This window comes from Prenolepis imparis, unplaced genomic scaffold (genome assembly GCF_030444845.1).
Source record: "Prenolepis imparis isolate NDT839.2.m4 unplaced genomic scaffold, iyPreImpa1.0 SCAF_7, whole genome shotgun sequence".
Lineage (NCBI taxonomy): Eukaryota > Metazoa > Arthropoda > Insecta > Hymenoptera > Formicidae > Prenolepis > Prenolepis imparis.
Window position 1 is genome coordinate 11890009 of NW_028141165.1, and position 17393 is coordinate 11907401.

A 17393-nucleotide genomic window follows, 5' to 3' on the forward strand; every position below is an offset into this window, starting at 1 on the left:
AAGCAGTGGTATCAACGCAGAGTACTCGATATTCCCGAATTTTCGCTATATTTTATATATACAACACTCCCGAACACAATCTAGAATGATGTCTTCTAGTGCACTTTTGAATTGTTCGTGATCAACGGTCGCTCTCTCAACGATCGCCGGGCCACGAATGTACGAGTATTAAGCAGTGGTATCAACGCAGAGTACTAATCCGATCGCGTCGCGTGGACCGACATCGTGATCGCGATCGCACGTGCAATATTGATCTCGTCGGCCGGAAATCTCGCGTAACGTGTTCGTTTTCTCGTGGCAATTTCGAGACGCAATACGCCAAGATCAAAGTCGCGGGATGACGTCAAGAGGGGAGGGGGTAAGGCGTACGTGCGAGCTCGGCCCGGGCGATCCCCTCCATTCCAACTCGGCCATCTTGTCGCGACGTGTTGCGCGTCCCGAAACTGGCACTCACCGGCACCAGTAATAAACGAACCGTTACGCGATATTCACGGCCGACGAGATCAATTTGGCGCGTGCGATCGCGATCGTGATGTCGGTACACGCGACGCGATCGGATTTATACGATAATTAACGGCGTAAACACACTAATTAATACTCGTACTTTCGTGGCCCGGCGATCGTTGAGCGAGCGACCGTTGATCACGAACAATTCAAAAGTGTATTAGAAGGCAGCATTCTAGATAGTGTTCGGAAGTGTTGTATATATAAATATAGCGCAAATTCGGGAATATCGGCGACTCCTGAGTGCGTCGCGGGGAAGTCGCCGTCGTCGTTCGATGAGGCCCTGCGAGAAGTTGGCCTTGAAAAAAGCGGCGACGCGAAAATGGAGCATCGGTCGTGCGCGAATAAGCTCTCGCGTTTCTCGCGTTTTACCGAAACGCGTCGAAGATTGTGATAGTTAAAATCCGGGCGTCGCCGCTCGTCGTGAACGAAAAAAAGGAACGCGAGTGCAAGTGCTTCGAAGCTTCTACGAGGAGGAGGCCCAGGATGGCATCGGGCAACGGCGGAATAACCATGCGGTAAGCAGATTATAATTAAAAGAAATTTATATAATTATATAAATATATAAATAAATTATATAAAAATATAAATAAATATATAATTCATATATAATTTGTATAGTTATATATACGTATATGTATATACATATATATATATATAAAATTTATATAAATTGTTTAAATTTTTATTTTGTATATATATATAATTGGTGTTTTTTATATGTTATAGATCAACGCGTTGTATTATAGAGCTCCGCACTGCATCGGTGAGTGTATTGTATGTATACATATATATGTATAACATTATCTGTACATGTAGATTAATCGCCAGAAATTAATTAGAGCGAAGTTCCGAAAAAAGAGTTAAGAAATTATATGTTAACTTTATATAAAAAAAGATTTATGAAATTATATGTTAACTTTTTCATTAAAACAATGAAATTCATAATTTAAAAAAAACTAAAAAATATATATCACAAGCAAATAAAAGTGTTAAATATTTTAGTTTTTTTTGTTCATGTACATTTACATATTCATGAACACGATTAAAACTTTCTGGCGATTATTTCTGTTATATATTAAAATATACAAATATTGTGTTATTATGAAATGCCTCACTCTAGAAACAAAATAATTTCTGTTTGACCCCGAAAAATTCGCAAAAACATAATACAATATTTAAATATATACTGAAAATTTAAAAGTAAAACAATAATTTCGGATAAAAGAGTTATCTAGAAGATAAAATCTCCAAAAATGCTCTCTAAGAAAGTTTCAAACCTCAATTCAATCAAATTTAAGATAGAACAATATTTTTATTTAATAATTTGGTTTTTAAAGTAATTTTTAGGTAATTAATAATTAATTAAAAATGAATTTGTTAAATTTTTAAAATGATTTTAAGCATTTTATAATCAAATTTGATTTCTATTTTCTTTCCGCTTAAAAATGCGTACTTTTTATAATATAATTAAAGTATAACATAATTGATTGAAATCGAAGTTTGCTTCAATTAAATATGAAGTTTGTGTATAATTTTAGAATTTATTATCAATCTAGAAAATATTTATCTTATTGTTAGTTATCGAAAGATCATTTTACCTACCGAAAAAGACGAAATCGTCAAATGTTCTAGTTCATGATAACTTGCAACACTTGCGATAATTTTTGTAAGAAATAAATCCGTGATCGTAATTTTTTAATATACCTATCTATTTTTTAATATATCTATCATTCGCAAATTAGAGATTCTTCTTTTTCTAATGAAGAACTATAATTATATATATATATTAATATATATAATTTGCAGATGAAGTTATTATTATTAAAAAAACCGAATTTTATTGAATAGATTATTCGAAATTTTGTTATTATCTTTTTATCGTTAACGATAAAATGATGTATGCATCATTATTTGAATAACACAATTAAATGCTATTTATACTTTTTTTATTTTGTTATCGATTTTATCTCGAATATATGTATATCAGTATTTCTTTCTGGTTGTGATAAGCCAAATCTTTTATTAAATTGTCCAGTGTATTATTTTTTTTATAATATGAAATTTATAAAAATAATTGCTCAATCTCGGAGTAGTGAAAAAAGAGTAATGTCGATTTTTCGTCACTAAATTATTGAAACTATTGAACACACAATTCATTATTTGAATTCATACTTTTACGATAAATTTATATTACGAATGTTTTATAATTTATAATGTTTATTCGATAATACATTATAAATGTATTATTAAATTTTAATCAATAACTATCAATAACAATTAATGCTCGAAGCCTGATTATCAGAACCTTTAAAAAGTTTTTATTTCGATGAATAAAAATTTTTTAACAGTTCTGATAATCAGGCTTGGAGCATTAATAGTTATTGATAGAACTGGAAAAGACGTGGAAACCGCATGGCTCTATCTATTATAGTTTCCGAGATATCGATTTATTTCACTTTTTCCACTTTTACGTCAGGCCAGAAATTTAAAGTCGACCTGTCATACGAAAATTTGCGATAACTTTTTATATATCAATTTTAGCGCTTCGAGCATTAATAGTTATTGGTAAAACTCGTGAGGTGCTACCCAAAATTGTCAACAAAACTATAAAAACTTTAAAAAAATTTTTATTCGTCGGAACATAGAAAAATTTCTGGCCCGACGTAAAAGTGGAAAAAGTGAAATAAATCGATATCTCGGAAACTATAACAGGTAGAGCTATGCGGTTTTCACTTTTTTTCTTCGTTTTATCATGTACAATTCAGAATTTTAGCATTTTCGACTAGATCATATGATTTTCTAAATGTTTCGTAAAACTGTATTAATATATTAATATTAACTGTATTAATAATTTTACACATCTACACGCACTAATTAAATTAAAACTTCGTTATTTGATTAATAATAATGACAATAATTAACAAACATTAATAACAATTATTGTATGATATGATTTAATACTAAAATATGGTATATTGATTAGTGTTTCTAATCTATATATATATATATATATATATATATATATATATATATATATATATATATATAGCAATAAAATAATATGATGAATTTTAAAGCAATCAGTACTTGAATAAATAAAGATTAAAAATATTTAAAAAATAATTCATTCGCGATTCTTTATTCTAAATATGATAAATTCTTAAATTATGTATATATTATGAATATTTCAAAATTATGTAAATTATAAATATAAATTTAAATCCAAGATGAAAAATTTTGTATGCAATTCTGTTAATTCTTGTCGAACATGAAGCTTTTATTGATAATATAGAAATAAATAAAAAAAGAGAATGAGTGAGAGGGTGGGAGGGAGAGAGAGACGTATTAAAAATATAATTTATTTATAAAACAAGAAAAATAAGAATTATAACGAAGAATTTAACAAATCATTAAAATTGATTTTGAAATCGTTAATCTGTGTTATCTATTAACGATTTTGATCATTGATCTAATTTATTTGGAAAAATATAAATATTTATTTAATAAAATTTTAGACGCATTGCGGCATCTTTATGACAGCATCACTATATGATTTTAGCTTTGGCAACTGTTTTATAAAAGTTTTTACAGCCGGTGCTAATTTGTTAACTATAAGAAATCGAAACGTTTCAATTAAAATTTCCTTGAAGGTACTTGATTGAACATTGCCCATTCGTTAACAACTTACACAAGAAAGTTAAACGATACGATAGCGTGATTATTCGTGCCGTGACGTTTTCTTTTCCATTGTTTTATTTAAATCGCGTGAGAGATGATGTAAGTGTGTGTGTGTGTGTAATACACTACACTAGAATTAAATCGAATAATATAAAATTATATGTTTACGTAATACTAATGAAAAAAATACATTCATAACTGACAGACGAGTTAATTCAAATCGCAGCTTGGCCGATTCTCTGTCATAATTTAAAGATAAAAGGACAGAGAATTTTTTAAAATTACTGTTGAACAATATTAATGAAACTTGCCGTGAATGTATGATATATGTATACATGGTGTGGAACATAAAGACGATTATACAAAGCAACGTGAACGGAGAGAATTGTCGATCGCGGGACACAGAGAATCTGCCGATGGATTGCCTCAGGCCACGGATGTGGGTGTTGCTATTCGAATACTTCAGAGTGAGATCAATCCGGCATTTCTTTTCTTTTTCTTTATGATGTGTGTGACCGAGATGTAGACGAATCAATGGCCACGCCTTTGAGAAACGGACGCTTCGCCGTTGCTAGCCGAAGACAAAGACACCCACGTGCGAATTGTATCTCCCTTATGATCCGAAAAATTCTTTAGGAAACTATCTCCGATAATTACCGTATCAAGAAACTCGAAGTATGACCGACTAAATATCACCGCGCGCATATTCCATTCCTTTCTTGTCCTCTTTCGCGAGAAATATGTATTGTTAATTATCACGGCCTAATTTCTTTTTCGCTTGCTTAAAGATGCATCAGATCATTTTTTTCGGTATCAAGCTTTTCAACTCGAGATATTATTTAATCATTAAAATTCACACAGTCAGAATAATATCTTACATATAAATTATAAAAATCATATATATTTAAAATTCAAAAATCTGAAAATATCAAGTTTATTAAATTCAAATTCACATCAAAATTCTAGCAGGCGTCAAATTTCGAGAGTTGCGGCCTCAGAATCCTAAAATCTCACAATCAATATAAATTGAAGTCTCAGCATCTATTTCTTGCAGAACAACATTCCTGTAACGCAGCGTGAATCCATTAAATGCGTGAGAATGTCCATAAACTAGCGGTTGTCATGCAAAGTGCATTATGCGCGGATCGCCTGAAGTGATGCAAATGTGCGATCGTGACACATCAATTCGTGAATGGACCGAATGTAATAAATAAGTAAGGGAATTTTTGCACCATTGTCGCAAATTCCAATCTTGTTATTCCCGCGTGATGATACGAGAGCGTTGCTGAAATTACCATAAGTGGACGACTCGCGTAACATGCTAAACAACGTTAAACGACTCGATAACAATTCGTGAAATTTTAAGAGGTTTTTCATGAAATGCACACGTGACTACTTCTATCAAATGTGAACTTTTCTCGAATCGACATGCTATTTCATTTTCAGATACAGCATACATTTTTTAGACATATGATGAAAGAAAATTAATATATCAAAATTAATTTTGATTGTTCTTTTACTTCTTGTTAACCTTCTATTAATATTAAATTTTATATAACAGTGAATATGTAAATTTATCGTTTGCTACCGTGATTAGAATTGAGAAATAACAGTCAATTTGTAGTATGAAATATACGTATTATTTTGTCTGTATGTTTATGAATTAAATTTTTCTTTACACTTAAAATTTGAATAATAAATGAAAGATAAAGATTATATGATAAAAAAATATGAAAATAATATTTTCAAATACTACAATACAATACATATATAATAATTATATAACGAAAACTTACAAATGTTTGCTTAGTTTAATAAGAACATGAATGAATACAGTATTTATAAACTATAAAATATTATATAATATTGTGGGAGTATTTTCAAAGAATATCGTAGCATTAAAAGCGAATTCTATTCTCATGCTGCCATCTATTTCTGCTAAGAAGACTACATAATTCCTTTGAGATATGCCAATACAAATTAATAAAGAAAGAAATCTGCATTAAATATAGCTGCCTATCAAATAATAAATATTCTAATTTTGTCATTATTAATCGTTAAGTATTTTTTTATCATTATTTTAATGATTAGATTAGTTTAAAGGTTCAAGATTGTATGTTTCAAGTACTTGAAACAAACTTGTTTCGTATTATTAATAACTTACTGTTTCATTTAAATTATAAATAAGATGACGCAAAAACGATTATTAATCATAGTAATAACATGTAAAAGTTAGAATAGTGTGTATGTTTAAAAAAATATTTTAATATCTTGTTTTAAATTTCTTAATATCTTTGTTTTGTGCGAGAACTTTATTATTATATACAAATCAATTTTGATTTCTGAAACAAAAACATGCAACTAGATTTTATTCAGATTTTATAATTTTGCAGCTTGAATTCTTCTTAATATTGCTAACATTATTAATCAATATTGCTAATGATTGTTACGAGTAGTCGGTAATTTATTAGCTGCAGGTATATTACACATTGTTACTTGGCAATATTTTTTGCTATTATATATGTGTGTATATATATATATATATATATATATATATATATATATATATATAAATAATCTCAGATTCTTGTATTTTATTATTAACTACTACTTCTTTTATTAACCAAGAATGTACTATCATTCATACCTTGTATCGCTAAATAGCAAATAACGCACTCTAAAGGCAACTTGCTAAACTTTATGTATCTGATTGTGAATAATAAATGGAATGATAATATAAATATAATTTAATAAAATTATTATTTTGCTGGAAAATGCTTTTTATTTAAAAATTTTAAGAAAAGCTATTTATATTAATATCTAAACATCTTTCCTTAATACATACAAAATTATTTATTTCTAATTATTCACAATTATTAGACCAAATAAAAAAATAGAAATAAGTCATAAAAATATACTTTAGAAGCAATAATTTAAACAAGAATTACACACACACACACACACAAAAGTTTTATACAATTTTATAACAGATTTTTTCTGAATTTTTTATTCTCTAGATTGATAGTGAGTTATACACTTATTGTCAGAATATATCGCATATTCAATTTTATTTAATTTAATATTCGAACTGTTAAAATTAATGTGCTTTATGTAATTAAAAATATATATATATTCTCAAATAAATATCTTCTATATAGTAATTATTTCAATCACACACACACACACACGCACACACACACACACACACACGTTTTAAATGAGAAAAAAAGATTCAAGAAAACAGGATAGACTACTGAAATTACCTGCTTTATGTGCAGATATGATTTATACGCTGCATATTTTTCCACAAAGCATTACAACGATAGTTTCACATTACATCGTACCATAGTGTATTATTAATTGTGCATACACATGACATAATGTGTTATTGATTGTAAAAATATTGTAGGAATAGCATTTGCATAGTATAATTTGTTATGACATAAATTGTGATTCATTGATAATTAATGGTAATAATGTTTTTCAAAGTCAATGGGTTTCTCACCTTTGGCATCCTACATACCTATAGGTATGTTGCTATTATAGAATTACTTTATCAGAAAAAACTGAGAAGTCATTCAATAAAGCCTACTAACAAAAAAGATAATAACTTAATAATATTTAGACTAAAAAAATTATAATTTGCATAATTATTTTTTTTTTTTTTTTTTTTAATTTTTTATTCAAAAATATTTTGTTATTATCATGACAAGAGTGTCAATCAAACACAGTATGTAATGAAATATAATATTCATAAAATTATATCACAAATATCATAATTTTGAATAGGTATATTTTTTTAATCTTAACATAAAAACACAAATGTTATATAAATTAATGTATAATATATATATAATGTATAATAAAATCCAGAAATATATATATATTTATATATTATATATTCTCTTTTTTATATATAATATTTAAAAAGTAGTATATAAAAAGTGGTATTAAAAAGTAGTATATAAATAGTATAATTTTTTATATATATAAATATTATAAAATAAATATACCAACAAAGGCCGATGCTTAAAAAATGTCAAATTTCGTAGAAAGTTGACACAATGCATTAGTTTTTAATTAATTATTATATAATATATTTGAATGTTACTGATTTTTAATGTTTAAATACAAATTTTTTGTAAAGAGAAATTGAGAAAGAAAGAGGAAGAGAAATACCGCAAATCTCATTATTATTCAAGATATACGTAACATGATACATCAACTTTATACATCAACTTTATACGCTTTTCCATCTAATTATATAAATCTGTAAATCGATTCGACATCAGTCTGTTACTAAATATCATAATTCCATGAACATGTAATTTCATAAAAAGTGATAATGTCAGGTTTTTATAAGGAAAAAAAATATGGTCAATAACGTTATAAATATACATTAAATCGATATTTTTGTTTTAATTTAATATTGCATAATATAATATTAAATAAAAATCTATTCCGCTATCAATGTGTATAGTTTGTATTGAGTAGCGTTTCTTTTACATTCACAAATAACATAGTATGTAGCATTTTTTATACATTCAAGAAATATTATTAACAAAATATTATATAATATAATAAAATAAGATAGAATAATTTACTTTTATTTATTTATTTTTCTTTTTTTTTCTCTTTATTTGTATATAATATGTTGTAATTATATAGTAAGTTTCTAGAGAGAAATGAGCAATTAGTATTAAAATACTTACACATGAATAATAGAAAAAACAAAGTTATGGCAATTAATATGAAATCAAGTACTCATTGAAAGAGAACAATTATTACAGTTAAATAGTATAACATTGTAATGTTTAATAAAAATATAATAGTTTGACTTTTTATAAAACTTTTTTTGGTTCAGTAAACTACATATGTAAATTTGTATTTTTTATTCTAATGAAAAACAATATGAAGGACGTTTTTTCTTAAGTACATAGCAATTACACGTATAGGAGTAAAAAAGAATACGTGCGTACATTAATCTTTTTCTCGAAGAACAACAAGGTCAACAAGAATTATAAAAGACGTAAACACAAGCATTTAATTGCAACTATTCCATATTCTTTTTTTGCAATTGTAATTTATTTTTATCATTAAAATTCCAACTTAACAAAAAATAAAATTTTACAAATTAAAATAATGATATTATACGAATTATTAAGCTTAGAAGGCCCCATATTAGCAAAATTGAGAGAACAGTTATTATTGTATAATGAGCAATTTTCAGCCTAAAAAAAAGAAAATTCATTATATGTTTTGCGAGATAAAAGTTACAATAAAAATTCACACAGAAGTAATACTCACTTTCTATATTTTACTCGTCCTTGTTCTAGAGTCTCCATTGGATCATTAATTAAATATACGCGCATACCAGGAATCATATGTTTGAGATATGATTCCCAGTCCAAATTATCAATGTTGAAGTCAAATATTTTACGATCAGCTAGATTCGTGCGTTCCCAAAGTTGTATAACAGCGTCATTGCAGAATCGCCATTGTTGCGACGAAAAGTACGATATCGCGGAGCTAAATTTATTTATCTTCTTATAAGCCTCTCGTAGCCTGTAAAGTGTAAAATCTGTAGAGTTTTTTGCGGGAATTCTTCATTATGCCCTAGGTGAAATCGATGAAATTCTTACATAGGTTTTCGACCGATTAGAAAGAGCAGCATATCGCCTATGATAGCAGGTATTAAATGTAAGAATATCACGCAAACATCATGCATGAACTTGTATCTGTTTAACACGAGCATATAATACCATACAACGTGTGTGCTCACTGCTTGCATGCCATAATTCTTATTCAAGTTTAAAAATCTTCCCCAAGTGATAGGATTTTGACATATTGACACATAATTGTAAATTGGCACTCTTTCAGTTTCTGGTATTTCTGGATTCGCGTTTTCGATGCTTAATAAAGTATTCCTATAACGAAAAATATATGATATATATGTATAATAAATTTACAGGTAATAAAATTATGAGCTATAGTGCTCGTTTTAGTCTTATTTTTTGTTATACAGTAAAATTAAAAATTATACAATAAGAGATTCGAAAAGAGAGAAAGAGAAAGAGAAAGGGACCGCATAAATTTTTCAAATTTATATAAGTCCTAGATTTTCAATTCTCTTTGGTTCCTTGACATTTTTGTTAGGACAAAAATCAATTTCTTGATATTTTTGTTAAGACACAAAAAATCAAAACTAGGTATACAACTAAATATGCATCAAAGAAAAAAAAATCTGACCCAAACCAATTTCTATATTTTAAATAAAAATTAGATTTGATTTAGTTTTTTTGGGGGGCGAAGGATGTAGGAAGAGGGACAGAGTTCCTTCCCCGCCTGCGCATTTACTTAAATATATAATTAATATAAAATTATGCACGGAGAAATTCGGGTTTAATATTTGTTCTTATCGTAATATATTGTTAATAACTTTTTAATAAGCCCTGACCGACGGCTAAAATCTCTTAGATGTTATTCAGGGTCATGATCTTGGCAACATATGTATGTCAAGATCAAGGTTGTTAGGGTGAGTCCCCTAATATGCGTATTTACTAAAAACTAAAAAAAAAGTGTAGATAATAGAAAAAACAATAGAAATAAAAAACGTCTTCTTAATATGTGAGACTTGTTCAATTTTACTGTGTGTTGTGTGTGTGTGTATATATATATATATATATGTGTGTGTGTGTGTGTGTGTAAGGTATGTATATATAATGTCTACATCAATAAAATCAAATAATACAAATTAATTTTATACATATATAAAGTATCTGAAGAAAAATATATGTTTGGTAATATAAACTTACTTTCTTTTAGCAATGTCCCAACTCGCGACGATGAGGTGAGAAATGACGTAATCGGCAGGCACTAATTCTGCTACATTTTCAGGTGGACAATGTAAAGTACGTAATAAACCCATAGCAACGCCCATGACTACGCCCGCCGCTCCATATACATTATTAATCCAACCTGGTATCGGTTCCTTTGCTGTTGATATTATAATTGATGGGCGTACAATGCACACCGGAATTCCAATACTATATTGCCGCACAGCATCTTCAGCAATTGCTTTTGTATAAGCATATGTATTCGGCCATTTACCTATTAATCTGTGCATACATATGTACATTCGATCAATGTATATAATAAAAGATAAAGATTAAAAGGTAAAAAATATTTATTCGAACACAAGTTATGAGTAGGTAAATAAGAAGCCTAAATCGTAATTTTTCTTCTACAACATTTTTGATCTCACACAATATTCAATATTTTAACATCTATTTTTATATTTTAAATAAATTATCCTTCTCTTTTGAAATTACTTAAATAATATAGTTTTGTCAAATGCTCTGCTTCTTATATATTTAAGAAACTTTGAGCCACAAAGTAAAATACAATTTATATATAAATTAAATCTCTCAGAATTCTTAAAAATTCATAAATATGAGAAAAAAAGAGAGATTAAAAATAGGAGCAAAATTTCGATAAGTAAATGTACATTAAAAATTCTTTGGATTTTCAAAAAACAAAATTAGATAAAAAGTATAATATATTTATATTAATAACTTAAGTTTTTAAATATATATTAGAAAATTTAGTATACATAAGAGAGAAAAAGAGAGAAGAAAAGAAAGAGAATTAGGAACAATTTACGCGCATTGTTATGTTTGGTAATGTAATAAAAGATTTGCTGAGTAAACGTATTGCATAACATTTGACTTTGCATAACTTTTTAAATTTTGTAATGTTTTTTAAAAGAACACTTACGTCGGCGTTAATTGTTCCATCTGTTTATCGTCCAAAATATCAAGTAATGTTAAAATTTTATCCGTTTCAATAGGCGGAGGATAAAACTTTTCTTCAATGAATTGGTTTATGCAATGAGAAAATGCGGTAGATATATAAACAAATGCCTGCAAAATAAGTATGTAATCAAAGTCGCATTTTTGTAATCATAAAAATGAATCTCGAGTAAAATAAATTTTTGTATATATATATGTGTACTTTGAAATCTGGCATTTCTTTCGCAAGGAGAAGAAATTGTTTCGTTCCTCTCACGTTTATATTGACTGCGAGTCGAATGGATTCGTTAAATCGTACAGTTGCTGCTCCGTGGAAAATTATATTTGTATCTAAAATACGTTTTCGATTTTCCGGTGACAATCCGAGATCTAATCTGCCTATATCAGCTTCTATCATTATTACTTTAGAGCTAAAATTGGGCTGTTCTTCTTTTAGTTTATCATAAACCTAAAAATTTACAATATAAAAAAAATTACATATAGTGTGTATCTTTTTTATTTAATATATGTATATTTTTTTTTATATTACAGGACTGTTGAAATGCTCTTTGAACCGCTGTTCTGGTGATTTTTCTTTCTTTGCTCTCATTAATACATACATCTTCTCTATATCTGGACAGCATCTATTATAGGGATGATTTTTTTCGATTTAAATAAAATTTTCAACAAATATGTATATCACGTGATTTAGAATTATATTTTTAATTTATTATTATCATAACGATTATATTGTATTAAACATTATTATATTAGAGTTTTATCTAAAAAAATTATATTTTGGAAAAATCTGTTTGTAGATCGAGTTTTAATTTACTAAAATCAGAATATATAATGTAATTACTGTATAGTGTAATTAATAATAGAGAATTATGTGATTCTAGTAATGTGTTATTTTTTTTATATACATTGAAAGAAAAATTATTTTAAAATGCCTCTCGAAGAATTATTTTATATGTTACGTTTATGTCTTAATAAATAATTTTACACATTATTTGTACTGAAGATTTTTATATATTAAAAAAAGAATACTTACCGCAATAATTTTTCTATTATAAGTATACCAAGAAAACCGGAAGCACCTGTTATAAGAACATTACACCCCGCGAAGAATTGAGGGATTTCACTTTGATAATTGTTAGTGTTCGGAAGATCCGACATATCCAACATTTCTTCAACGTACGTTTTTCTTTGTGCCATTTTGTTGTAGCAAGAATCTTTATTAATTTTTGTAATTCTAACTCTTACAAAGTCAGAATAAATATTCACAATTTCCAATAATATAATTGGCACGATACTTGATCACTATTTTAACAAACTGATATGAGTTGTATAATTTTTTATCAACTCTAATTTTTGCAATGAATAGGCATACTTCTTTCAAAATGTTTCAAAAAATATCTAAAAAGCTTTTCCTTGAGATATAGCCATAAAAAAAAATCGATAAATATTAATTACTTATTTATAACAAAGTAACGATAGGCTATCTCGTTGCGACGACAATTGCGTTTCTACTGACGGTGAGATAAAACAAGCGGGAGTATAAAAAGGTGATTGAAAGTCAAAAGGAAGGGAGACATTAATTCTTTAACATTGAATAAATGTATACTGAACGTAAGAGAGGAGAATGCTTATTTAAGAGAAGGATACCGAGAAGAAAACTACATTGGCTATCGTATTTTAATGTCATTACCATTACTATGACTAAGCAAAAAATTTTATACACACACGCACATATGTCTTGTGATTTGGATTTTTTCATCTGAAATATATATTTAATTTAATTTAAATTAAAAATGCATGATTAAAAGTATTTTACATCTTGCATAAAACATTTTTATTAGTAATAGTTATTCAACTATTTTTATATATAATGAATCTTCTTTTAATATATCAATTAATATTTCAAAATGCGTTTTTATGTAAAAGCAACTATATAAAATATAAAAAAATTAAATTAGAATAAATAAAGAATAAATTTACTTATTTATTCTTTAATTTTATTTACTTTAATTTTTTTATATTTTATACAGTTGCTTGTGTATAAATATACATACATCCGCATACGCACGCACGCACGCACAACACGCACGCACGTACGCGCATGTATACATAAATGTTTCGTCATGTCATTATACCTTTCACCGTGATTCACAAACACATATTAAATAAAGCATGAGACGCAATAATAAAAATTGTATGCGCTGAATTAAACTCGCTTGACCCAACCGGTTTAACTTGTGTTTGCGATAAAAATAAACAGACTATATTTATTCAAAATATAACAAATTATAGTAAATTTAGCGTAAAATAATATTTAATTAATTAATTTACACAAGTTTTGTGATCTACAGATAAATTATATTGCTTAAATAAATGTTAGATTTTATATGACCTAGTTCGAATCATCGAAATTTAATTTGAAATGTAAGAAGACGCAGAAAATATTCAGCCTAAAATGTTATAAAACGTTAAGTAATGTAAGACGCTTTGCATATTGTTAAATTCGAAATGCGATTGTAACAAGTATCGGAGAAAATAATATGCTATAATCATTATATATTTCGACTTTTCAACGATTTAAAATTTAAATATACCTAATGTAAATTGAGAATACACAATAGAATAGAATAATAAACAACGATCAGCTTCGTGATACATCAATCGTTAATAAATAATTAATCTATATTTTAAAATGCTTATATAATTTAATATTCCACGCGCGCGCGTGTGTATATATATACATCCATATATACAACAGGTGACCTATTTTAATCTATAAGTTAACATATCTTTGAAATGACTTTGAGGTAACAAAATTTAACATAAGTGTTCAAGGACTTCAAAAGGATCATTAAAAATTCGATAGGTATAGTTTTGGAGATTTCATGGTCATCTTTATTTTTTTAAACGGAATCTAGTACTTTTTTTATTGTATGATAAAGGAGCGTGGCGAAACGAATTTATTCATACCATATGTCGTAAATAATTTTATTTTTTAATAACTCGATAAAAATTTTTTAAGTAACTCGATAAAATTAATTCGGATTTCAAATTAAATTTCAGCGAATTCTATTTGTTCTCTACGCTATTCTTATCACCTATGTATGACTTTCATGACACAAAAGAAAGTAAATAAACAAGTCTATTTCAATGTGATGTTCCTCGTGAGTTAATCAGTAACAAACCATTTTATTGTCAAACTGGCAAATGTTTGAATACATTGTTCTGAACATTGATACATTTATTTATCCGTTTCTTATCTTGAACGGACACAAGCATTTCGAGAATGATACTTTGAAATGTATCAGTAATTCATTCCTTCATATCTTCAGGTGTCGTTGGCTGAAGCACAAAAACCTTTTGCAAAGTAGTGACATTGTTCAAGCACAAAAATAATATCCATTATTTCTAATGGACAATAATTTGCCATTTCGCCAAATGGTATCGATCTACTGATTGACTCGAAGAACTTTACATTGAGATAGACCTTACATTAAGATTGCTTATTTACTTTCATTTGTGTTATGTAAGTTATACACAGTTGGAAAATTTGTGTTTTCTTGTTAAAAACGGTCCCCGTTAAAATTTTTGTGTTAAATATTTAACACATTCATGTGTTAATTTAACATATTGCCGTTATGTTAATTGGACTCAAATGTTAAATTATTAAAACAACTAAAAAAAAGTGTAAAAATAACACAATGTATATCTATTTTTAATTTTACACAATAAATATGTTCCGTATTATTAGTGACAAGATTTATCTGTTAAAATTTACAGAAAAAAATGTTAATTTTACTTTATAATATAAGTGGGGGCGATAAAATGTAAAATCAACAATTTTTTTAGTTAATTTTTACATTAAAACTATGTTAATTTTACACAAAATTTATTTTAAGTTTATTTGAAGTTTGCATTTATTTTATGTTAAAATATTAACACAATATTCGTGTCACCATTTAACATATCCGTATTATGTTAAATTAACACAAAAATTTCTGTGGACCGTTTGGGACAGGTGATATTTGTTAAATTTAACACAAATTTTTCAACTGTATACATAGGTGATAAGAATACCGTACAGGACAACTAGGATTTGCTGAAGTTTAATTTGTAAGTCGAATTAATTTTATCGAGTTAAAAATTTGTTAATAAAACATTACAACATATGGTATGAATGAATTCTTCTCGCCATGCTCTATCATATAGTAAAAAAAGTAATAGATCCTGTTTATAAAAACAAAGATGACCATGAAATGTCCAAAACTACTCCATCTATCAAATTTTTTCTTCGATGTTTTAACGATCTCTTCGAAGCTAACATCCATATGTTAAATTTTTTTAACTCAAAATTATTTTTAAGATACATGTATTGATGACTTATATATTTTATCCAATTATTTATCGTTCGACTTTTAGACGATCTAAATATAATTCGAATAGAGAAGTAAAATAATCGAATTGCTGAATCTAACATAACAATAAGTGTGACAATTAGTGATACTATCAATCATAAATAATTAATCTATATTTAAAAATGCTTGCATAATTTAATATATGTATATATAATTTCTTAAAATATTATTTTTGGCATTGTTATAATTTAGATTTTACATATTTTTAAACGCGCTCTTTTATTTTCAAAAAAGTTTTAATTATTAACAGTGCTAATTAATTTTTTTATTAACTTACATATCTTATTTAAAAAAATACGTTATATAAGCCACGTTGTTAATATATTTATATATATGAGACGCTAATCTATTTTCAAAGCGGAAGTTTATTGTATGACAGTTTTCCTAGTTCGAATTATATAAGAAAATATATTAAATAATTTTTTTAATAATATATTTAAAAAAATACACATAAGAAAATAAAAAAAAATTAAAAAATGTTTACTATATTAAAGTAAAAGCGTAATTTTTTTTGAAATTTTGCTATTATCGGGTTTGATTTGTTTCGAACATACTCGAGATATATTATATTTATATTTTATAATTGCTCATTTTTAACACAAATTACAATAAAGATAGATATATTTTATTATTTTTATATAGACTCATTTGTAACTAGATTTTCATAAAATTAGATTAAAACTAAATTCATAAAATCGTTATTAATTTTTTAATAAAGAGAGATATTTCTTAATAGCGGACAAACATGTTTTTTTTTCGCGCGAATAGTTTTCATCTCGTATAATGAAAATGATGACAATAACTGTCATTGAGTCGATGCTGAAATCACTGTTATTCTGGAACAGTTTGAAAAATTCCAAATTCGTTCTCTCCTACACAGCGAGACCTTGGAATTTTTTTTCGCTTAATTTTCTCTCGCGCGTATACAGGTTTCTGTAGAACCTGATGTAGAAGCAGAGTAGGTTTCTTTTCACTTTTAAAT

At 27.0% G+C, this 17393-nt stretch overlaps 1 protein-coding gene across 1 annotated transcript; it reads right to left on the minus strand.

Moving 5' to 3' along the window:
• Positions 1-9041: 9041 nt before the first annotated feature.
• LOC145938606 (fatty acyl-CoA reductase wat) lies at positions 9042-13498 on the minus strand. The gene is made up of 8 exons (XM_083042360.1): positions 13030-13498; positions 12526-12619; positions 12199-12444; positions 11962-12107; positions 11001-11303; positions 9828-10112; positions 9493-9750; positions 9042-9416 (listed from the first exon to the last, which is right to left on the minus strand). The coding sequence occupies exons 1-8, from the start codon at positions 13191-13193 to the stop codon at positions 9320-9322; spliced, it is 1593 nt and encodes a 530-aa protein (XP_082898486.1). The 5' UTR covers positions 13194-13498; the 3' UTR covers positions 9042-9319.
• Between the last annotated feature and the right edge of the window lie 3895 nt (positions 13499-17393).